The 23,400-nt window shown below is 22.3% G+C and overlaps 8 protein-coding genes across 8 annotated transcripts; 2 read left to right on the plus strand and 6 right to left on the minus strand. All coding sequences in view use genetic code 6, as the record gives it.

The window, feature by feature from the left end:
* Positions 1 to 578: 578 nt before the first annotated feature.
* On the minus strand, positions 579 to 3,245 carry TTHERM_000686018 (EF hand protein; the record flags this gene model as incomplete). The annotated part of the gene is made up of 2 exons (XM_012800317.1): positions 579 to 2,665; positions 2,753 to 3,245. 2 exons carry the CDS (start codon positions 3,243 to 3,245, stop codon positions 579 to 581), a joined length of 2,580 nt encoding a protein of 859 aa, XP_012655771.1.
* A 358-nt stretch (positions 3,246 to 3,603) lies between these two features.
* Positions 3,604 to 7,887, minus strand: TTHERM_000686019 (cation channel family protein; the record flags this gene model as incomplete). Its single annotated transcript, XM_012800318.1, has 3 exons — positions 3,604 to 5,251; positions 5,740 to 6,963; positions 7,143 to 7,887. 3 exons carry the CDS (start codon positions 7,885 to 7,887, stop codon positions 3,777 to 3,779), a joined length of 3,444 nt encoding a protein of 1,147 aa, XP_012655772.1. The 3' UTR covers positions 3,604 to 3,776.
* A 24-nt stretch (positions 7,888 to 7,911) lies between these two features.
* On the plus strand, positions 7,912 to 8,136 carry TTHERM_00686020 (hypothetical protein; the record flags this gene model as incomplete). The annotated part of the gene is made up of 1 exon (XM_001025204.1): positions 7,912 to 8,136. The coding sequence occupies one exon, from the start codon at positions 7,912 to 7,914 to the stop codon at positions 8,134 to 8,136; it is 225 nt and encodes a 74-aa protein (XP_001025204.1).
* A 377-nt stretch (positions 8,137 to 8,513) lies between these two features.
* TTHERM_000686029 (cation channel family protein) lies at positions 8,514 to 12,360 on the minus strand (the record flags this gene model as incomplete). Its single annotated transcript, XM_012800319.1, has 6 exons — positions 8,514 to 9,985; positions 10,196 to 10,960; positions 11,003 to 11,038; positions 11,084 to 11,285; positions 11,346 to 11,419; positions 11,595 to 12,360. 6 exons carry the CDS (start codon positions 12,358 to 12,360, stop codon positions 8,514 to 8,516), a joined length of 3,315 nt encoding a protein of 1,104 aa, XP_012655773.1.
* A 723-nt stretch (positions 12,361 to 13,083) lies between these two features.
* Positions 13,084 to 17,304, minus strand: TTHERM_00686030 (cation channel family protein; the record flags this gene model as incomplete). Its single annotated transcript, XM_001025205.2, has 4 exons — positions 13,084 to 14,582; positions 14,756 to 15,979; positions 16,578 to 17,167; positions 17,234 to 17,304. 4 exons carry the CDS (start codon positions 17,302 to 17,304, stop codon positions 13,084 to 13,086), a joined length of 3,384 nt encoding a protein of 1,127 aa, XP_001025205.2.
* A 704-nt stretch (positions 17,305 to 18,008) lies between these two features.
* TTHERM_000686039 (cation channel family protein) lies at positions 18,009 to 19,403 on the minus strand (the record flags this gene model as incomplete). The annotated part of the gene is made up of 6 exons (XM_012800320.1): positions 18,009 to 18,115; positions 18,167 to 18,378; positions 18,434 to 18,497; positions 18,541 to 18,654; positions 18,753 to 18,972; positions 19,080 to 19,403. 6 exons carry the CDS (start codon positions 19,401 to 19,403, stop codon positions 18,009 to 18,011), a joined length of 1,041 nt encoding a protein of 346 aa, XP_012655774.1.
* A 611-nt stretch (positions 19,404 to 20,014) lies between these two features.
* TTHERM_00686040 (dual specificity phosphatase domain protein) lies at positions 20,015 to 21,059 on the minus strand (the record flags this gene model as incomplete). The annotated part of the gene is made up of 3 exons (XM_001025206.2): positions 20,015 to 20,616; positions 20,673 to 20,873; positions 20,930 to 21,059. The coding sequence occupies 3 exons, from the start codon at positions 21,057 to 21,059 to the stop codon at positions 20,015 to 20,017; spliced, it is 933 nt and encodes a 310-aa protein (XP_001025206.2).
* Positions 21,060 to 21,680: 621 nt separating this feature from the next.
* On the plus strand, positions 21,681 to 22,757 carry TTHERM_00686050 (transmembrane protein, putative; the record flags this gene model as incomplete). Its single annotated transcript, XM_001025207.2, has 1 exon — positions 21,681 to 22,757. The coding sequence occupies one exon, from the start codon at positions 21,681 to 21,683 to the stop codon at positions 22,755 to 22,757; it is 1,077 nt and encodes a 358-aa protein (XP_001025207.2).
* Between the last annotated feature and the right edge of the window lie 643 nt (positions 22,758 to 23,400).

Genomic DNA, 23,400 nt, shown 5'->3' on the forward strand with positions numbered 1-23,400 from the left:
CCAGTAGCGCTTTATTATTTAATTATTTTTTTTATTTTTGATTACTTTAAAATCCAATAAATAATTTGCTTTTTTAAATTTTCAATTTTTAAATTTACATAACTCGAAAATATCTTTTAAATTTAGATGAAAAATCCTAAATAAAATTCCACAATATGAATATCATGCTAAGAAAGCTGCATATTTAGTTTAGATTAAATAATTTAATTTTTAAAAATATATTAATTGTATTATTGATAACTCTTTTTGTTATTTACAAATAATTATATAAATAAAAACATAAAACATATAATAAATTTTTATAATTAGTTAAACATTCAAAAGAAAATAATTTATTTATAATTTTTTAATGAATAGCTTTTGCTTTCTTACTTAAAATTAATTTTTATTAAATTTTAATTTTTTTAAATGAAATAGTTTATTTTTAATTAGCTTAATTTATTAAATTAATCAACCACTACTAATCTGCAGAAAATTTTAAATTTGAATAAGATATCAAAATTTATTCTTCTATCCAGAATATTTTACATTCTTTTTTCAATATATTCTGTGAGATCCCTAATGTTAGCCAAGAATCATCATCTTAATTGCTTAATGTGTTTATTACTAAGTTAATATTTTTTAATTTCAAGCTATAATTATTAGTTAATTTCTTTGAGGCTGCTAATTTTATCTATAAAATTTTATATGAAGGGCTTTAGATTAGGATTGCTTTGATATATTTTTTAGAGCTTGTCTTGCATTTAGTTATTTATTTAATGTGATTCACCATTTATATTATTATTGAAAACATTTTCTTTTTCATCATTTAAAAAGCTTTTTATCAAGAGCAAGACTTACTCAAGTTCTTTTACTTTTTTAGAAAATTAGAGCTGCATTTGTTCTTTTAATTTATTTACATAAATTTCTTATTGATTATTCATTTTATTTTCTTTTTTATCTTAGTTTTAGTTTATTGCACACTAACAAATGACTGAATTAGTTTAAGTTTCTTTTTCATTCTTTGTGGTTAACTAACTTGTAGTCTTTTCTTAATTTACCTGCAAATTTTCTTAGTTTGATTAGTTTTATTTTGGCAACTAGAGTTTTTGCTTACTTTAATTTTTTTTTCTATTTATAAAGAATTGAACATATTAGTTGTAATCTGTTGATTAGTTTAACTCTTATAATTCGGTTAATAAGTGTTTAATATCATCTTATTAAATTATTTTTGACCCGAATTTTTAGAAGTCTTATTCTTTACCTAGTTTATCAATCAGAATTGTTTCATCTGTTAATTTGCTAGTTTATGGTTCTTCTAATTCTTTTATTATAGAAATATGATTAGTATTTAAACTTAGCTGTATTTTTCTTGATTTTTGATCATCTGAAAGATCCTCCTCTTTAACACCTCCTACTTGCTCAATTATTTAAGAAAACCCTGAAAGTATGTCTTTCTCAATAATAGAAACATCGTTATTTGGATGAGTTGGATTATTACTTGAAATAAGCTGCTACAACTATGAGTTTAACTTTAGTGTTTTATTTAACTTAGCTAATATTATTTAAATTAAGCTTCTTAGCTTTTAAACTAACAAAGCAACACTAAAGCTATCCCAAACCTATAAATCTGTAACATTTTTTATAATTTAATTTATGGAATTCAGCATAATTTTATCATCTTGAGCCAACTCTAACTCAATAATAGATTCTACTTCATTCTTAAACAAGTTTTTATCAACTTTTTCCTTTAATATTAATTCTTCTATTTATAATAAAATTTATTTCAATACATCTTCTGATTTACTATTTTTGTTATTTTAATTGTTATTGCTCAAAATATTATTATTAATAAAATCTTGATTGATATTGCTTTAAAGTTAGCCTGAATTTTCTCTTGTATGCTTACATGAATTATACTATCTTGATTGATTGAATGAGTTATTTAGTATTTATGAATTTGATTTTTATCTTGATAGATTTTCTGATACTTCTTATTAAAGACCTATAATATTTTGTGTATCAGATTAATTTAGGCAGCCTTTTTTGCTTTCATAATTGAGTTTTTCAGTTGAAAATAAATCTGTTGCTTAGCTCATCAAATTTAAATGTTTATTTTAATACAACTCTCTGATATTTTTAATCGTTAAATAATTTCTGTTTTAACTGTTGTTATCAATAGGAGTAGGAGAACAAGAATTTATTTTTGTTTTAAAGCTTTACATGTTTCCTTATGAAAAATAATTTGATTCAAAGCAACATCTTTAAATACAATCAGATCCCTCTGTTTTATATTTTTATATCTAGTTGTAATTATTAAAACTATTATCTAAGGATTTAGTTCTTTGAATAAAGCTATTATTATTTTAAGCACCTTTTAAAGTAGACTGTTACCTTTCTTGAGATTAAGATGAGTTTAAATGTCTTAAATCGTTATTTGCATGTTCAAGCTTATTTTTTATACTCAAATTCTCTATTTTCAAATAAGATATTTTTTTATTTAAAGCATTAGCTATATTTTTTTATTCATCACATTCCTTCTTTAATTTTAAGCTTTCGCTATTTAAAACTTCTATTTGATCCTATAAAATTTACTTTTCTTTTTTCAAATTCTAAATATCCTGAATTATTTCTCCTAATTTTTATGCAGCATCAAAATCTCCACCATTACATTATTAAATATCACCTTTTAATTAAATTTATAAAAGCTTAATACGATTCTTCAATTCAAATAAAATAAAATATGAGTTTCAAAATAAAAAATGCTAATTACAATAATCTGCTAACTTTTATCTAATTTTTTCTTGTTCTTTCTTGCTATTTTTAAGTTTCTTTTTTTACTTCTTAAGCTATTCTTCACATTCATTTTTTTATTTTTCAAAATTTTAATATATTTTAATCACATTATAAGCATTGTTAATAGATCCTGATAATTTTAAGATGTATTCGTTTTTTTTCTAAATTTCTGAATTTTAGCTATTAATTATGTTTTCATAATTTTAAGCATTCATTCTTTCAAGTAAAACTTATTTCTTTAACAGTTCTATATCAGCATTTAATTTCTCTTATTCTCTATAAATATCACTTCTATTGCTAGCTTAAGTCTCATTTTCATCTTATATCTTTCTAATCTACTCAGAAGATTTCATTAGCATGTACTCTAAAGAAGTTTTTTCATCTTACAGTATCTTAACCTAAGCACTAAGCTCTTCTATGAGTTTGTCTTTTGCTAAAAGTTTGCTAAAAATAGATTAATCTTCAGACATAACTAAAATTTTATATTCAGCTTATTGTTTAATTTTTGATCAAATAAAAAAAAGATTTGAATATATTTTTTATAAATAATAATAATACCATTTGAAATTATAATTTAAATTATTTGTTTGTATTTCAGTTAAAAATTTTAAAGCATTTCTATCCAATTATATCTTTCATTTATTAATAGAAATAGTTACTTCATAATAATATAATTAAGAATACATTTTATTTTTATTGAAAATTAAAATTTAATAAAATATTATTTTATTTTTAATAACTTGAATATTTACACTTTAATATAAAAATGCTAAAAAATTAAACTCAAGATATTTAAATTACTAAATTTGTATTCATCAAATAATTTTTCAATAATAAATAATGAGTAGGATGGGATATATTTATCTTATAATTATTATTTAAAAGATTATAGTTTATCATTATTTAATGTAAACATTTTAATCAGACTGTTAATTATTTTTATTTATCCTTCCCTAATACAATTTATCTATTAATAAAGTTTTTTTTTTTAAAGACTTTTATCAGTTTTTAATTAATACACTTCTATGTTTTTTACTTAGAATTAGTGATGCTACCTCAATGTGTTTAAGATGCTTTTAATATATTTTTTTTTACTAATACTAATTGAATTGCATTAATATTATTCCTACATTAGTATGAACCATGTAATGGTTATATATACGCAAAGTATCTGTTAAAATCTCTTCATTTCCTTCTTCTTATTTATTTTTGTCATTTTAATTTATTTGATTACTTAGTTAATTTAGCACATTTTAAATCTAACTCAAACGTACTGTTTAGCGCTTTACAGTTCTAGTTGTAGTCTTTAGCGATTGTTAAGAATCTATTTTTCTACTGCTCCCATGTTATTTATTTTAAATTCTGCCTTCTTTATCCTCTTTATGATTCTAAAAAATATTTTATTTATCAATTATGTTGGGTACTGATTGCCTTTAATTTGTTTTAGAAGAATTTTATTAAGAATTAGGTTCTATTAAATCTGTTTTATTTCTTGAAGATTTAAAAATTGTATTTTTGGCTAAATTTCTTTTTAAATGATTATTAGAATCATTATGCAGCTATTACTACTAAAGATCATATTGATTATCTTTATCTTATTTGTCAAATTTATCTTTCATATCAAACAAGTTTTTTTGATTAATTTCATGTATTTTTTCTTAAAGCTAATTTGTTGAATTAATTTACTCGTCTTCAATTTAACTAGAATCTTTTTGAGTAAATAAAGATTTATTGAAAAACTTTTAACCTTATTCATTCTTTATTGTAATAGGCGATAAAAAACTCAACTATGGTGCAATTTCAGATTGAGGTAATTCATTTCTCTCAATTGTATAGTTGTTTTCATCTTCATCTTCATCGATATTTGATAATGATTAGAACATAGTATCAATAAATGTTTCGTTTTCATAGCAAAAATCTTAAATATCCTTTTCTACTTCTTTAACTATAGCTAATGAGTTGTATCTATTATTTGACTTCTTTCTTAACTCTTTCTTAGATTTTTCAATTTGTTTATTAAAATCATTAATTATCCTATATTTATTTGGTTTATAGAAGAAAATCGGACAATCTTTTATTAAATGCTAGCTACTTTTACATGAATAGCAGAAAAGGTTAACATTCTCATAACATTTATATAAATTGACCATATCTTTTTACTAGCAGTAAATTTCCTTATCAGTTCCATTTTAATTGATTGCATCCAAAAAATCTTGTAAATCTAGAATGTGTACTGTTGTGACTCCAATACTTTTAGCATTTGTCATACATATCTAAGATTAAGAAACAAATTCAAACAAACCCAACGAATCATTTTATTTATAGATACTAAATGGTTTATTTTTATCTAGATTATTTGTTAATTAGCACCCAAATTTAAAACCTTTATCTAAACCAACTTCAACCTGTCCTTTAAGAATATAGTATAGCCTTGGTGGTTAATTCGAACCACTCTTCATGATAAATTCGTCAGGACCTATTTATGTATTTATTAATCATTGTTTTTAATAAATAATAAAAAAAACTAGAGAAAGTATTGTAGATAAAATATGTATTTTTATCAAAAAGTTTTAATCATCTCCTATGATTAGTTGTTATTTATTCTTTATAAAAATCTATATCATTCATGAATTTACCTAACTATTGTTAGAATTAATCTCATAAAAAAGTACATACTTAAGATATATTATTTAAACTTGAAATAAATCTTTATTTGATTTTTTAAGGAATTTTATGAAAAAATAAAAATTTAAATATTTTTAAAATATTGCTATCAATTTTATTTCAATTTTTTTTTATAGCACAAAGCAAATGAAAAGAAAATTTCTGATAGTAAATTTATTCATTGATTGATTTATTCAATTGGTTATTTTGTATTGATTGGTAAATAATTTAATGTTTAAAATATTTACTTTTGCAAGTTATATAAAAATAAAAAAATAATGAATTGTATTGTATTATTACCATAATTAAGCTCAATCATTTTTCGAGATAGTTAAGATCTTAATTGCTGACTAAAGCATTAGAGATAAGGAATACTTTTGATTGATTTTTTAAATATATCTTCTTTAATTTCTTCTCTTAGAGAAATGCTTAGTGAGTTCAAAGTATCACAAGGTTTTACACCTTATTAAAAACCTTAATCGTGGACATACTTTAAGTACTTTCTTGCCATTTATTGTAGTGTTGGATTTACTTCCCTGTTAAACATATAATTGTTTAGTTCTGATAACTTGTTAACATATCCTTCCTGCTTCATTTAAAATTCTCTATACACATTTTATATATTACTAAGGATATAAGCAAATATTCCACATGAAAAGACTGCCATGCAAGTCAAGCAGCCTTTTTCTATTGAACTAACTGGAACTATGTCTCCAAATCCTATTGTTCCAATTGTAATAACAGAAAAATAAATAGAATCTATATATTATTAGTATTAGTTATTATCACTAGTGCTATATTTTTAAATCCAGTTTGGAGTCATTCCTTACTGAACCTGATAATTTCCGATAGAGTACCAAATGCATGCAAATAAATGACACAAAAAGACTACTTCTATGAATAGAGCGACCAAATTCACCACAAAGTTATATTTATAAGACAACTAAAATGTCTCAGCTAGTTTTTCTATAATATCATAAAACTAAAAAAATTTCAAGAGAAAAAATATCCTGAAAAAAGATACTCCAAAAGGATTGAGCCATAAGCAAAGATATGCAAATACTTCAAAGAATAACCTATTTTTGATTACATGAAAAAATATTTTGCTCCTTTGTTTTTCTAAAACTCCATTTTCATAGTATGCAGTGTTAAACATCATAAAGAATTCAAAAAAGAATATGAACCTACTGGCTTAAGTAATATCATCAATAGAAACAACTTAATTATTAAAAGAAAGCTCAAAAGGAATTTTGATGCAGTTAATTAGAATGAATACCATAATTATTAAATCCCATCCCCAAGAAATGTTTTAAAATGGCATAATTACAGGTATAGGATCAAGCACTTTTCTTAAAGTGTATAAAAATGAATTTTTCAAATTCTAGAAAGGGACAATAAATATTTTAATTTTTTTCCTAAATATCAAATACAAAATCCTAATTCTACGAATTATTTTAAATTTGCTTCTAAAAATGTTATCTTTATTTGTTTTTTTATTTTCATGATCTTTATTTGGCTGATAAGCTTTTTAATAATTAAAAATAAACTAATAAAAACACTAAAAATGTTTAATTAAATTAGTAAAAGTAAATTAAAAAAAAAATTATTGTTGTTAATTTTGCATTCAATTTTATTTATAAATTACTGAAAAATTAGCTTTTTATATTCTTATTTTTTAAAATTAATAATTTATATTGTTTTACTAATGTCATTAATTGCATTTATCTAGTTGCCTTTCAACTAATTTGGTCGAAAGTAAATCAGTTTTTTTTTACTTCTAAATAAGAATCTGTTTACAAAAAAGAGAATGTAAAAAAATCGAGTGAGCCATATCTTATCCTTATTTACTTTTTCTTTCTAAATAAATTGCTGATCTAACTGCTCTTACAAATTATTACTATTTTTATTGTATGAAGTCCTTTTCATCTCCTCAGTTTTCTTAGTTTTTTATCTTTTCTATTAAATATCAACAATAAGATCTTCCTTCTATTAGTTGTACATCGTATTTTTCCCTCTTTTTATTTGGCTATTCATGGATACTGCATCTAAAGACTTTTATTGTTTTGAAAAACTATCTATATTACTAATTGTTGTATCTAATTTTAAAGGAACTTTGCTAAAATTATCTTAGCTTTTTGTGATGTTTGTATTTTCAAGTGGATTTACCTATTAAAAAATATATTGACTTTTTAATTTGTCAACATTTTCTTCTATCTCATCAATTGAAGAACTTGAATGTATGTAAGATTTTTAATGGAAATTATCTTGAACTAACCATTGCTATCTCTTTTAATCTCCTTGCCTAATATCAAAATTATTAGGCCACTAAGCAAACCTAAATTCTTTTAGAGATAAAATATTGCTATTTTCATTGCTTGATTCCATCTTTTCTGAATAATTTTCAGCAAATTACTTTTAATTTTAGCATATTGCTTCACTTAACTACATATTTTTTATTTCTTATAATGTTAGATGCCTTCTTTTAATTAAATTCTACTTATTAATTAAAAATACAGGTATTTAGTTTGCTCTTTTTCTCAAGCAAGCAAGAAAGCAATCAACTCTACTTTAATTAAAGAAGTTGATAATTTTAATATAGGAATTTAAATTTTAAAATAACTCCTAATCCGAACAGAATAAATATAGCAATTCGAATAATATAATACTTTATAAATTAAATAAAACCAAGGATATTGATTAATATTATAAATAATTATTTTTTTTTTGCAAAAGGATATAAAAAAATTAGTAATTAAGAAAAAAATAAAATAAAATTTTTTAATTAAATGCAAAAATATTTTTATTAATTAATAATTAGATTAATAAACAAAAATAAAGCAAGATTATAAAAACCTGAATAAATTTTCTTATTTATATACAACTTATACCCTTAAATAAATGATATTAGTATAACGGTTTTTTAATAAGGAGTAGGATGATTTTTGAATAATGAGGGAAAAAATAAAATATACATTTTTTATTCTATATTTATTTAAGAGTCCCTAAGGTATAAAATTTAAAATCAATTTTTATGGTTTGGTTATCAAGAATAAATAAATTTTTATGTAAGCAGTTCAGAATTTTTGGAAAATACTTCTGTGCTAAAGATTGTTAGAAACAATTTCTAATAACTTTTACTTTTCTCTCTCTTTCTTTTTGTTCTGATACTTATTGTATTTTTTTATTACAATAAAGGCGTTATTATTTGGCATATAGTATTTATATATCCTAATTGTATCTATAATAAGCTCTTCTTATATTTCTTCTTGAGGGTTATTCTCCTTTTTTATAATATTACTTGTAAGAAGATTTAGAAAATTTTAGATTTAGCTGTAGCGTATGCTGTTTCTTTTCTATGTTTGAATATTCTGAGTTTTTAGAGATTACAGTGATTTCATATATTTTTGTTTTTCTTTATTTGACATTATGTTTTCGTTAATTGCTTTTTAATTAATTAAATTTATGTTTTTATCTAAAATTCCCATTGATATTCTTTATGAAAGTTAACTTTAATGAATATTATTTATCTACATAAAAGAATTTTTCTTAGAAACCAAACCACAATTGTTAAAACTGCTTCTATGAGCTTAAATTTCATTATTTTTAATGCTTTCCCTTTTATCAACTTGTTTTTCTGCAATATTTTATTCGCTGCAAATAAAATTTTAATTTAATAAAGAATCTAACTTAAAGTCTTCATTTAATTTGCAACACTCTAAAAAGCTAGCTTCCTACTAAATTGCATTTAATTTGCTTTGTTTTTCAGATTTTTCAGATTATTTTTTCTTGAATTCATCATCAATATGCATTATATCATCTTTTTCCTAATTTCTATCTTTTGCCATTCTTAAATTTACTTCACTCTTCGGCTTTAATGGAGATAAACTGCTTTATTAGGCTAGTATACAATCATTAACATCAATATTTTATAATGTATCTTTTAAAGTAGACTGAGATTAATACAAAGAATCTATATCTGATTCATTCTCTTCACAAAATTGCAAAATATCTTGCCTTAGTTAATTAACAATAGCAAGAGAATTAAATCTGGAGTTCTATTTATTTCTGATATTCATTCTTAAGTAATTTTAACCTTATACATGTTTATTTATTATTTTCTGCTTATTAGGTTTGTAAAAAAAGACAGGACAATCTTTAATTAGATGCTAGCTACTTTTGCACGAGTAGCAAAATAACTTTGTCTGTTCATAATTTTTGTATAGATTTATCAAATCTTTTTAGTGAAAGTATATTTCTTTATCAGAAGAATTCTAGTTTATCGCTTCTAAAAAATCATCCAAAGCTAGTACGTGAACAGTAGTAACTCCAACACTTCTTGCATTTGTCATACATAGTTGTGTCTAAGTAGTGAATTCAAATAAACCTATAATATCAGTTTATTTTTACAAACTAAAGACTTAACTATTCAAACTATTTTACTATTATAAATTTTATTTGTCTAAGCAAACATCTACTTATCCCTTCAAAATGTAGTATAAGCGAGGTTACTAAAATTCACCACTTTTCATAATAAATTCATCAGGACCTAATATTTTGTTTTTAAAATATTATTTATATTCCAAATAGAGACAAAAATTATTTATTCTTTTGCAAATTTTCAAAATGTATTTTTAAAATTATAATTAATAAATAAATCATCACCTATTCTTTAAAATAATACAAAAACACCATCAACAATCAACAGAATTAATTTTTTCTATGAGCTATTTATTAAGAAAAAAAAATTTTAATTTACCGTAATTTATTTCAATCATTTTTCTTGAAAGCTAGAATCTGAGCTAAGGACTAAATTATTATAAAAACTTAATGTTATCAATAGACTTTTTGAAGATATCTTCTTTTATTTCTTCTCTAAGAGATATGCTTAGAGAGTTAAGAGTTTCGCAGGGCATCACTCCTTACTAAAAGCCTTGATCATGAACATATTTTAAATATTTTCTAGCCATTTACTATAATGTAGGATTTACTTCTCTGTTGAACATATAATTATTTAACTCTGATAATTTATTATTGTAACCTTCTTACTTCATTTAGTATTCTCTATACACATTTTGTATATTACTCAGTATGTACGCAAATATTCCGCAAGAAAAAATTGACATAGCTGTTAAGCAGCTTTTTTCAAGGATGCTCACTGGTACTATGTCTCCAAAACCAATCGTTCCGATTGTAACAACTGAAAAATAAATAGAATCTATATATTACTGATATTAATTATTATCATCTGCGCTATACTTTTAAATCCAATTAGGAGTCAACCCATTTTTAAATTCATAATTACCAATTGAATACCAAATACATGCAAATAAGTGGCAAAGAAGCACAACCTCAATAAATAGTACTACTAGATTTACAACAAAATGATACTTATATGATAATTAAAAAGCCTCAGCCAATTTCTCTATTGTATCATAGAGCTATATGAACTTAACTAAAAAGAACATTCTTAGAAGACTTATTCCTAAAGGATTTAACCATAGACAAATATAAGTGCATCCCTCTATAATTAAACGATTTTTAAGAAAATGAATAAAAATCTTACTTCTCTGTTTTTATAGAACTCCATTTTCATAATAAGCTGTATTAAACATCATAAAAAAGTCTAGAAAGAATATTAATTTACTACTAAAAGAAACGATTCCAATAGATATATCTCCGTTATTAAAAGCAAGTTCATAGGGAATTTTAATAACATTAATTAGTATCATTATCAAAATAATTAAATCCCATGAAATTGAAAAATTATGATAGGGCAAAATAACAGGAATAGGATCTAAAACTCTTTTCAGTGTTGCAATAATCTTATTTTAAAAGTTAATGAAAGGCTAAACACATAATTTAGTTTTTTTCCTAAAAATCAAATACCAAATCCTCAATCTACGTACTATTTTAAATTTACTACGAAAAATATTATCTTTCACAATGTTTCTGTTATCAAATTCATTGTTAAACTGATATACTTTTTTATTTTAAATATATTTATTTATTTACTAATTAATTTATTTATACTAAATTCAAAGGTTAATCAAAAAGATAATGAAATTACCAACTTTTTATATTAAAATTGTATTATCATTTCATTATTTTATTTATTTTTAAATTAAATATTTAAACATATATTTTTATGCTATTACCTACATCATTAATTGCTTCTGCTTAATGGCTTTGGAGTTAGTTTGGATGAAAAAATAAAAGCTTTTGTCTATTTCTTACTAAGAACCTATTTACAAACAATAAAATGTTAAAAAATCTTGATATCCACACTTTTTCCTTTTTATTTTTGTGTTTAGACTCTTGACTAAGAACATCATCCCTTTAATGATCTAAATCTCTTTCTGAGTAATAGTTTAGCTTATTTTACTATTCAACTTTTTTTGTTTTTTTTTTCTTGTAAGCTGAATCAACTATACTTTCATCTCTCTTTGGCCTGAATATTGTTTTCCTACCTTACCTTACTTTAATAACTGCTGAAGAGCTTTCTAAATTTTTTTAAATATTGCTTTCGTTCAAACAATTTTTCTCTTCATTTTACTAAAATAAATTTTTGTTATATTTTTCATCTCTACTTGCAGCAATATTTTAATCTTAAGAATATTCATCCTTTAAAATCGTATCATCTTTTTAGTGTTGAAAGTTATCCTAATCTATTGAATTTAAGCTTTATTGCACAGATTTTTAGCTGAATTTATCTTGTAGAATCCACTATTACCTTTGAAAATCTCCTAATCTGATATCAATTTTATTTAATTTTATAACCTAGCTTTTATAGCTAGCTTAATTTTCTTGTTAGGTTATTGGTGAAGTGATCTCTAATAAACCTTAACTTAAAAGCTCACTTTATTATTTTTGATATTATTGTTGACAATTTTATTCAATATATTATTTGCGATTTGAATTCATCTTAGATGGAAGAACAGGACAAACAAACAAACAATTAATTAGTTAATTCTACTAAGAATATTGTTGTTAATTTTAATTAAATCAAAATATAAAATTATAACATTAAATTTATAATAATTGTTTTTTTAGATGACAAAATAAATAATTAATAACTTATTTTTCAAAATAAATACAAAGTAGAATCTCAAAATTATTATCTTTTTTTCAAAAATTTAGACTTTATTTAATAAGAAAATTATTTCTATTTTCATTTTTACTCCAAATTGGTTTTAAGTTTTAAACCTTATATCTAGTGCAGGATACTAAATTAATAAATATTTAAAACTAAATCAAAAGTAAAAGTTTTTTTATATAAAGGTAAATTTAAAAAAATTTAGAGAGCAAATATCTAAATTTAAATGTTAGTCTATCCAATTATTTTTAAATAATTAATTAATTTATAAATTTTAAATGCTTAATAAAAAAAGAAGGTCTGTATATAATCAACTAATAAAATTAACAAAAATTAATTTTCTAAATGTTGTTTGAATAATAAATTATCTACCTTTATAATAAAAGAACTTCTTAATTATCTTACATGAAGAACAATTACCTTAAGTTTATTCAAAGTAAACACATTTACACACATTTATGCATACTATTAGTTGAAGCTTTTTTGAGGATATAAATGTAAAATAAATTTGTTATTAATTGCTTTAAATTCGTAACGGAAAATATTTTTTTTCATATTTTTTAGCATATACTTCTATATTACACTGAAGTAGAAAATACATCTAAAATTTTTTACCTTTATATCTCCTATTTTTTATCAATGAGTAAATTTAGCTTTTCAATTACAGTTGCAGCATTATTGTGAATCATGTAATATTAGTAAGATCTAATAGTATCTGTTATTAGTTCTTCTTAAATATCATCTTGGATATTTTTATTATCTTTTGTTACTATTGTGGTAGCCAGTAAATTTAATGCTTTTTAAATTTCAGCGAATGAAATATTATTTTCATTCTTTAAACGTTTGTTTTAATTTTAAAATGATGTTTGAGACTTTAGTGCTTTATTATTTTCGTGCTAGATATCTTTATTATATTTTTAATTTTCATTTAATTGCTTTTAGTTGATTTAGCTTAACACACTTTCTAGGGGTTATGTTTAAAAGCTTTCATGTGATATGTTTGATAATAATTTATTATTTGTTGAAATAGAATTTCTTTTAGGTACTACAACAGAGATATTGAAACTTTTTCTTTATTTACCTTCAAAATTATTAAGTAGCTATATCTCTTAAACATTTTTTTCTGGCATAGTTTTTAAATGATTTAACTATTTTTAATTTGATGAGGAGCTCACATTGAAGTCCTCATCAGGTGTTTTTAAACTCTAATATTATTTTATTTCTTATTAAATTAAATCTATTTTTTTCACTTTATCTTTAAATTCTACTTAAATATTTTACAAATCATTTTATTCGTTGATTTAATCTTCTTCCTAAGATTTTCTATATTTAATTAGCCTTAAGTTAACTTCACTTTTAGGTTTCAAAGGAGATAAGTTACTTTATTGATGCAATAAGCCTTCATTAATATCAAAATTATGTAGAGAACACTCATTTATTGTGGATTAAGATTAGTACATTGAATTTATTTCAGACTCATTTTAATCACGAAAATCTTGAATATCTTATTTTAGGGAATTGAAAATGGCTAATGAGTTAAATCGTTAACTTGTTTTATTTCTTATACTCTTTTTTATATAATTCTATTCTTTTATATACTTATTTACAACTCTTTCCTCATTTGGCTTGTAAAAAAATAAAGGGCAATCACTAATAAGATGCTGGCTGCTCTTACAAGAATAACAAAATAATTTAACATGCTAGTAGTTATGATATAAGTTGATTTTATCTTTTTACTAAAAGTAAATTTCTTTATCATAACTATTTTGGTTAATTATTTCTAAGAAATCATCTAATGCTAATACATGAACTGTAGTAACTCCAATACTTCTAGCATTAGTCATACAAGTTTATGATTGAGAAGTGAACTCAAATAAACCTAATACATCATTTTATTTTTGAAGACTAAATGGAAGAGATAATGAACTATTATTTTCTTAGTAGCCATTCTTTAATCCTTTATCTAGGCAAACTTCTACTTATCCTTTTAAGATATAATATAGCCTTGGCTATTATTGTTACCCTTTCTTCATAATAAATTCATCAGGTCCTAATAAAATAATTTCATTTTATCAAAAAATTCATTAAAATATTAAATAATCTAATTAAAATTAATTTTTAAATAAGTTTTGAAATAAGCAATAAATTAAAAAAAAAAATAAAATTAATTTGTGATTATTCTTTTGGTAAACAGAAAAGCAAAATAAATGTAAAAAATTTTACCATAATTAATTTCTGTCATTTTTCTTGAAAGTTATATTTTAAATTAATTACTAAAGTTTGATAAGTATTTAATATTATTAATAGATTTTTTGAATATGTCTTCTTTAATTTCTTATCTTAAGGAGCTACTTAGAGAATTAAGAGTGTCGCAGGGCATAACTCCTTGCTAGAATCCTTGTTAATGGACATATTCGAGATATTTCCTAGCCATTTATTGTAAGTTAGGATTAACTTCTCTATTAAACATGTAATTATTTAATTTAACTAGCTTACTAATATATCCCTCTTATTTCATTTAGTATTCTCTATATACATTTTGTATATTACTGAGTATGTAGGCAAAGATTCCGCAAGAAAATATAGCCATTGCTGTTAAACAAACCTTTTCAAGAGTGCTAACTGGAACAATATCTCCATATCCTATTGTACCTATTGTAACAACAGAAAAATAAATAGAATCTATGTATTACTAATATTGATTATTATTGTCAGTACTAAACTTTTAAATCCAATTAAGACCCGTTGAATTTTTTACTTCATAATTTCCTATAGAGTACCATATACAAGCAAATAAATGACACAGTAGAACAACTTCTATTAAAAGAACTATCAGTTTTACAATAAAATTATATTTATAAGAGAGCTGAAATGCCTCAGCCAACTTTTCTATTGTATCGTAAAACTATAAAAACTTAATTAAAAAAAATATCCTAAACAATTATATTCCAAAAGGATTAAACCATAAACAGACATAAGTGCATCCTTCAATAACTAAACGTTTTTTTAAGAAATGAAGGAATATCTTGCTTCTCTATTTTTCAAGTACGCCATTCTCATAAAAAGCTGTGTTAAACATCATGAAGAAGTCAAGGAAAAATATAGCTCTACTTATATAAGAAACAATTCCAACTGAAAAGTATCCATCATTAAAAGCTAATTCATAAGGAATTTTTATAACATTTATAAGGATTAAAATTAGAATAATTAAATCCCATCCTAAAGAAAAATTATTATAAGGTAAAATGACAGGTATTGGATCCAAAATATTTTTTAATAGAGATATTATCTTATTTTATAAGCTCTGAAAAGGTGAGTAGCACTATTTTGTGCTTTTTCTAAAAATCAAGTACATAATTCTCAGTTTACGAACGATTTTATATTAACTTCTAAAAATGTTATCTTTCATCATTTATTTATTCTCATACTCATTGTTGAATTCATACGCTGTTTTTAATTAAGTACAAATTTTTAATATAGATTTTATTTAAAAATATAAGCCAAATAATTGAACTACTTTTTAAGCTTTTAAATTAAAATTTTTAATTAAATATTTGCATTTTGATTTTTAGCATAAAAACTGAGTGTAATAAATTAGCCTACACAATTTTAAATCAAAATTTCAAATTAAATGTTTGCATTTCTATTTTTAATATATTGAAAAAAGCCTTTTTTAACTTAATTTAAAATTTAAGCTAACAATTTATTTTTTTCATTTTTTCTTGCCATTATCAACTATTTGTTTGTTGATAAAAAAAAAATAGAATTCTTATTAATTTTTTTTAAATTAATTAAATTTATAAATATTTTTAATGTTTTTTTAAAATAATGAACAAACAAGCTAACTTAAATAATTAAACTACTAACTAATTTAGTGATAAATATTAGTTTATTGATGTAAGTTAAAGTTTAATAAAATTATTAACGTTTATTCTACTAATTTTAAAAATAAGAATCTGAAAAGTTGTTAGATTAATTTTAAGTCTGTACAAACAAATTTTTTGGTATTTATTAAAAAGTAAAAGAATATTTGTTTTCTCATTACCTAAATCGTTGATAGCTTAAGCCTAATGACTCTAAAGCTGATTTGGATGGAAATATATAAGTCTTTATTTGTTACGAACTACAAATCTATTGATAAATGTCAAAATTTTATAGAATTTGGATACCCATATTTTTTCATTGTTAGTACCCACCTAGTTAGTTATGACCTCATCTTGCTAATAAATTAATTCATTTTCTTCTACTTATGAGTTTCTATTTGACAAGTCTTTTCTTTTCGACTTTTTAGATTTATTTTAATATTCTGACACGGAGTCATCTCTTTTTTGTCTGTCTATAGTTTTTCTTCCTTTTCGAACTTAAATTATTGAAGACGAAAGTTCTAAGGTCTTAGAAGGCAAATTAGTGATAAAGAAACTTTTTTTATCACTAATTTGTTGAGCTAGTTGATTGTTTTAATTTTGAGCACAAGAAATATAGCTTTAATCGCTTTAGTACTCCTATTATAACAAAGATGCAATTTTATCATTTTACTGACTCTCTTACTCTTAAGAAATCCTTGTAAATTGAGGGGATTTAAAAGGTAATTTATCTTCTGAAATGGATTATTACTACTGCAAAATATCTTCTTGTCTGAATTTTAATAATAATAAAATACTTTAATTCCTATTTTTCTTAAAACAATATATTTTTAATTACTATTGAGCTTTATTTAGAGCCAGCTTTGACTTCATTTAATTATTAGCTTAAATATAATTTTGATTATCCATCTACTTTCTTTAAATTTATTAATACTAACTAATAGGTTCTACTTTTTTTTATTTAAACAAACAAAAATTAATCCTAAAAAATAGAAGTTATTTAATATTATTAAATTCTTTTCAGTATTATTTTTCTTTTCATTAATTATTGATAATTTGTAGAAAAAACATCATAAATTTAAAAACCATTAATGCAATTTTGTAATTTTAAAAATTTTTGAGTTAAATTGAGTTAATAATAATATATAAAAAGTCAATTTTTAATTTTAAAAAAAATAATTCTGAAAAATTAACCATAAGTAAATTTCATGTCTTAGATGTAATTTTAAAAAAGGTATATTATATTATTTAATTAATTATTAATCAAATTATGCTTTTAAAATTCAAATATAATTTATAGCTTTAAAAGAATTAAATTTCTATTGTTTATTATTTTATTGTACATCTATAAATTGACTATCATTTAATATTTAATATGAATAATTATTCTTAAATTATTTTTAGAAAGTAATTTTATTTTTATAAATTAAATAAAGAAATAAACAAAGTTGATTAATTTTTATAAATTATAAAAAAAAATAAATAAATAAAATCTATAAAAAATTAAAATAATATTGATGGCTACTTAAATTTATTTAAGGATAAAGCTTAATTGAGAAATATAAATATATACATTTACAAAAAGGAAAAATAACTCATAAAATAATTTTTTTTCAGTAAGGAGTAAAAGTTAAAAAGAAATGTATATATTAAGCAATATCTTCAGAGTCAAGACTATCAAGCATATAAAAGTGGCCTTTCTAAAGAAGTTCTTGCATTTCTAAAATAATTTTAAAATAATTTGATGTAAAAATAAATTTTAAAAAAATACCATCATCAACTAAGTTCCATTATTTTTCTTCTTCTTGTGCTTTAGAGTTTTTAATAATTTCATCGCATATATGACTTCCTTTACAAACTATAATTGGCAAATCATATTTCACAGCTAATCTCACTTCATCTAAATAATTTGGAGTATCAGCCAATAATACATTTACTATTTTGCACCTTGGACCCTTTTTGGATACTTTTCCTTCTGCCAACCTAACCATAATAATATTTGTTTTTGCCTTTCAAAATTAAACCTTCAAAAAGTTACTTTAATATTAATTGTATCTTAAATAAAGTTTCCTGTGACCATTGTAAAGTCTTATCCTTGTCATCTAACAAATAGATTAAAATAGAGAATCATATTTAAATATTTACTAACTAAGAATAAGTGAGTATGACCATTTGATAGCTCGTAAGGGTCTTTGTATGTTGAATTAATTTTGGGATATTTTACACAATTTTCAGGGGCTACGCCAACCAGTTTTAAATCTTTGTTTTTTATTAAATGGAATTTCTATAAAATCATAATACAATTTTATTCATTAATATAATAATAAATATATATAAAATATTATTTATAAGTATACCTCTTCTTATTACATAAGGTTCAAGTCCTGTCTCAATTGCTGAATCAACAATTATAGCTTCGCTATTGAAGCAAGCTCTGGCTAATCCAGCATAAAATTTACCTCTATTAGATTATGCAGCTCCTATCAAATTAACAATAGGATAACCTTCTGTAAGTTTAAGCTTATTCAGCAAATCTGAGAAAGGAAAATTCTTAAAATAGACATCAAATACTTTAACCTTTTTGAAAAAGTTAAAATAAATTGTTTTTCTGAATGTAATATTTAAATTAAAATCAGTTTCATCTATTTAATTTATACTAAAAATTATTATTTATAATATTATACTAGTTTAGCAAGTCTTCCAGCAGGAAAGAGGAAATCATAAGGCTTCCACACTTATGATTCTTCCTCTTTTTTTTATAAAGTAATAAATGTTTTGTCATTTGGCTTACGAGTAGGTGAAGTTCCAACTCCGCTTTAAACCATGCTACTTTAATAATAGTTAGGAGATTGTTTCCTCTATTTTAAATTCTCCTATGATCTATTTTTTTATCTTAAATTCTCACTTGATCCCTATTTATTTGATTATTGAGGTACATTTTCTTCCTCTTCTTAATTTTTATTGTTTTCTTCTAATTCCTCTTGTGATTAAATGGTTTTTTAGCTCATATCTATCTATATTTCTATCTATCTACTTGAATATATAAATTAATAATTGATATTCACTGAAACTTTGGCAGCAATTAAAGTTAATTGTATATATTTAATTAATTATAATTTATGGAATATTGATTATCGAATCAATATTTATTTAATTTCATTATAATATTTGTAAGTTTTTCTTTTTGATAGTAATTAATTTTTTCTAATTTAATAATGTATGTAGTAAATAAATAAACTAACCAGCCATATCATTAATAAGTATATCATTCATAAATTAACTAGGTTACGTTTTTAAAACCAAATTTTTTAAGTTCAGAATATGAAAATTTCTAAAAATAGTATTTATTATTTTTAAATAAAATTCTAAATGCTTTTTGTCAGCAATTATTAACTCAAAAAAAAAAATAGAATTTTAAAGAACAACAGCAGGAAATTTAATTATTTTACATAAATTGTGTTTTTATTGAATAAAATTCTTAAATCTATCTTTCTATCATTTTTTAAGTTGGAATAAACTAAATAGTAATATTGAGAGAAAGCATTTTATAAAAAAAATGAAAATACAAAATAATAACTTAAAATTGGTTTTATAAGGGGAGTTTTTATAAGAAATTTGTTCACATAATACGAGGAGATATGTTGAGTGGAGGTGCTAAGGAATTTACCATGAAAGATGTGTTTTTAGAAGGGGAAACTGAAAGAATATTAATTTTTTTCCCTGTAGATAAATATGAAGTATTTAAATTAGAAGAAGAATGATTGACTGAGTCTGGAGGAACTTCTTCAATATGATAAGACTTATTGAGAGGAATATACTCTTCTTATTATTCTCTATGAACTATTTAATGATCACGTACCACTTTAGCAGGAGATTTTTTTAATATTTCCTTTAAGAAAGGAGGGAGAGTTGATTGCTTCTTTTCTTAAGCCACTAAACTGTTTTTACCAAATAATTTTAACTCATAAGCAAAGAGATTATCCATAAATCCTGGATTAGGATTTGCAATAGGTCTTTTTACTTTTAAAACCCACAATGCCTTTTCAAGAGTCCATTGCCTAGAATACATCAAATAACCAAGAATTATAGCAGAAGATCTTGAAATACCCATGTGACAATGGACTAGAACATTTCCAAATTTCATTCCATTTTCTATAAATTCGAAGGATGGTTAAAAATATGATTCAAGAATTAACTCACCACTATCACTCATGTCTAATTCTTTAATTTATGAAGGTGTATTTTAGAAATTTGAAAAATATTTAAATATATTTTACACAAATAAAAAGGCACTAAACTAGACTAATACTAGATAGGAGTTTCTTTAGAAGCTGTCAAAACAGCTTTTATATTATTTTAAAGCAAAAGATTCGCTTGAAGGGCTGCTTAGTAGTTTCCGATATAAAGCCCTCCTACGTTGTTTGAGTTAGGAGGAATAATGCAATTTATTTTTTCATCAACTATTACATCATTTGCATCTTTATATTTTTAATTAAATAATAAACCCAGGTTAAACTTTTTTTTAATGGAATACCCACTTGAGGACAATATATCATCTGAACCTGATTGCATTAAGCTACTATCTCTTTGGTATAGCCTTACAAGTATGTGATAGGAATTTGCTATATTCCTTATTATTGCTAAATAACCTATGATTAAATCATTTTTGAGGTTGCTAAATATATTTATTTTTTTTATAAAATTAAAGGTAGAAAAAATTTGCTCAGTTAATAATTAATTATCAAAAATCTTTATATTCAATAAATTAAAAATAAAACCAGCTCGAAAATCATATGTTAAGATTCTTCAAAATAGATTTATTTATAAAATAAACAAAAAATTATCTTAAAAAACCAATCAAGTATACATATATAACAATTAAAATTAAACCATGTAAATAATTAGCTTTTTTGTACAATCTTAAAAGTAAAATAAAATATTTTTTAAATTTAATGAAAAAAAAAAAAATTTGATTGTGAAAATAAAATTATATTCAATAACAATAAAATTAAGCTAAGTATTATGTACAAAAATCAAATCGTTTTCTAAAATCTAAAATTTAAAGGATATTTATTTATTAAATTTGTAATAAATCATTCAAAAGACTATAAATTTATATTTCTATCAAACAGAAAAGATTGATTCTAAGTATTATAAAAAATAATAAAATTAATAAAGGTGACATGTTGAAAAACTTGTTTAAGTTTAACAAATTTTGGACTTTCGAACTAGTCGGAAGTCGATAAACATAGATGTTTAAATATTTAAGCGAAGTAAATTAAGAAATGTTTAAGCAAAGCATAGTAAGGAATGTAATAGGAACAGTATCATCTTTTCCTATTCATTACTATCTTGATCCAACTATGACTTCTTACATGTTGATGGGAGTAGGAATAGTTTAATTTTATTCAATATATAAATATAAGTAATCAACTAAGATAACAGGCTATTATAAAGACTAAAAGCATTTGTTATAAAGCTTATAGCAGAATAATTTTGAATAATAATTTAGTAACTAAAATTCTTAATATTAATAAAGTGAATACTAAGAATTATTTAGTAAGCATTCTGAAAATTTGCAAAGTTCGAAAGAATAAGGATTGTCAAACTATGAAAAGTATTTAAAGGAATCTTAAAGCAATAACAATTCCAATATCAATAACTAATTTTCAGGATAATTTAATGATTAAGTATAAGCAAAGGATGATTAAATTAGATATATAGAAGTAGAAAATACTAATGAGCGCTTAACCTACTACAACAGTTAATTGATGTGCATGGGTTTATTGCAAGGTGTTCTTTTAGGATCTTATATGGAAATATGGAATGACGGATATATTTACTTGATTTAATTGAGCACATTCTTAAATTCAGTTTTAAATGGATATTTATTTCACTATTTTTATAAAACTAACTATAAAATGACAAACTTAAAAGCTCTTCTTATTGGATCAATAACTCCCCTTCCTATAACAATTATGGCTCCCATTGTTTATAATAACGGACTAATTTAATCCAATCTATTTTAATATGCTTAAAAGTTATTTTTATCAGAAAATATCAATTAAGATCCATCTCTATTTTTTACTTATAGAATGGGAATAAGGCTTTTTGGGTTATTGTTTTTATATTTTATTGGATTTTTAATATTATCTGGTGATCAAGATGTAGAAGATGATGATGAGGAAGAAAGCAGTTCAGAAAATGAAAAAGATAAAAATGTTTTCGATATCTTCATCAAAATAAAATTTGATGATAAAAATTAGAATAAAAATTTAAATATTGATAACACAAATAAGAATAGCTAAACAGAAAATTAACAAATTGATAAAACAAATAAATAAAATGAAAAAGACTAATGAGAATATTTTTATTTTTTATATAAGATATATTTAAAATGTGCTTAGTTAAACAAAATAAAATATAAAACTGATAAATATTGCTTTTATTTTAATTTTTTAAAATTTAAAAATAATTAAATTTTTATTTGTAGTTTTATTTTAAATTAAATACAATTAAAGAAGAGTAATTAAAATTAATTTTTTAGATTTATTGAAAAAGTAAATTAAAACTCCTAAATATAAAGTTAATTTCTAATCATTCAAATGTTATTTATTTTAATACTTTTTGTTATGAAAATTTTTTTAAGTTATCATTTATTAAATTGAGTTTTAAGAAACTATGCTTCTTTTTACAAAAGAAAGATAAAAGTTTTTATTTTATGCAATTCTAATTACAATAAAAAATGAAAGATTTTTTTAAATTATTTATAATTCAATCAAAAAAAAATAAAAAATAGATTTTATACCAAATTTTACTTCATTTTTTTTACAAATAAGAAAAACTTACAAATTATTAATTGAATAAAAATATGTATGAGCTTCAATTTATATTTGATTCTATTTTGTAAGAAATTTATTTTAGGGTTTGTTAAATAAGTACTAATTGAACAAATTTATGGAAGAACTATAAATTTTGTAAAATTTAAAGTAGAAAAAATAGAAC

This window comes from Tetrahymena thermophila, assembly GCF_000189635.1.
Source record: "Tetrahymena thermophila SB210 genomic scaffold scf_8254365, whole genome shotgun sequence".
NCBI lineage: Eukaryota > Ciliophora > Oligohymenophorea > Hymenostomatida > Tetrahymenidae > Tetrahymena > Tetrahymena thermophila.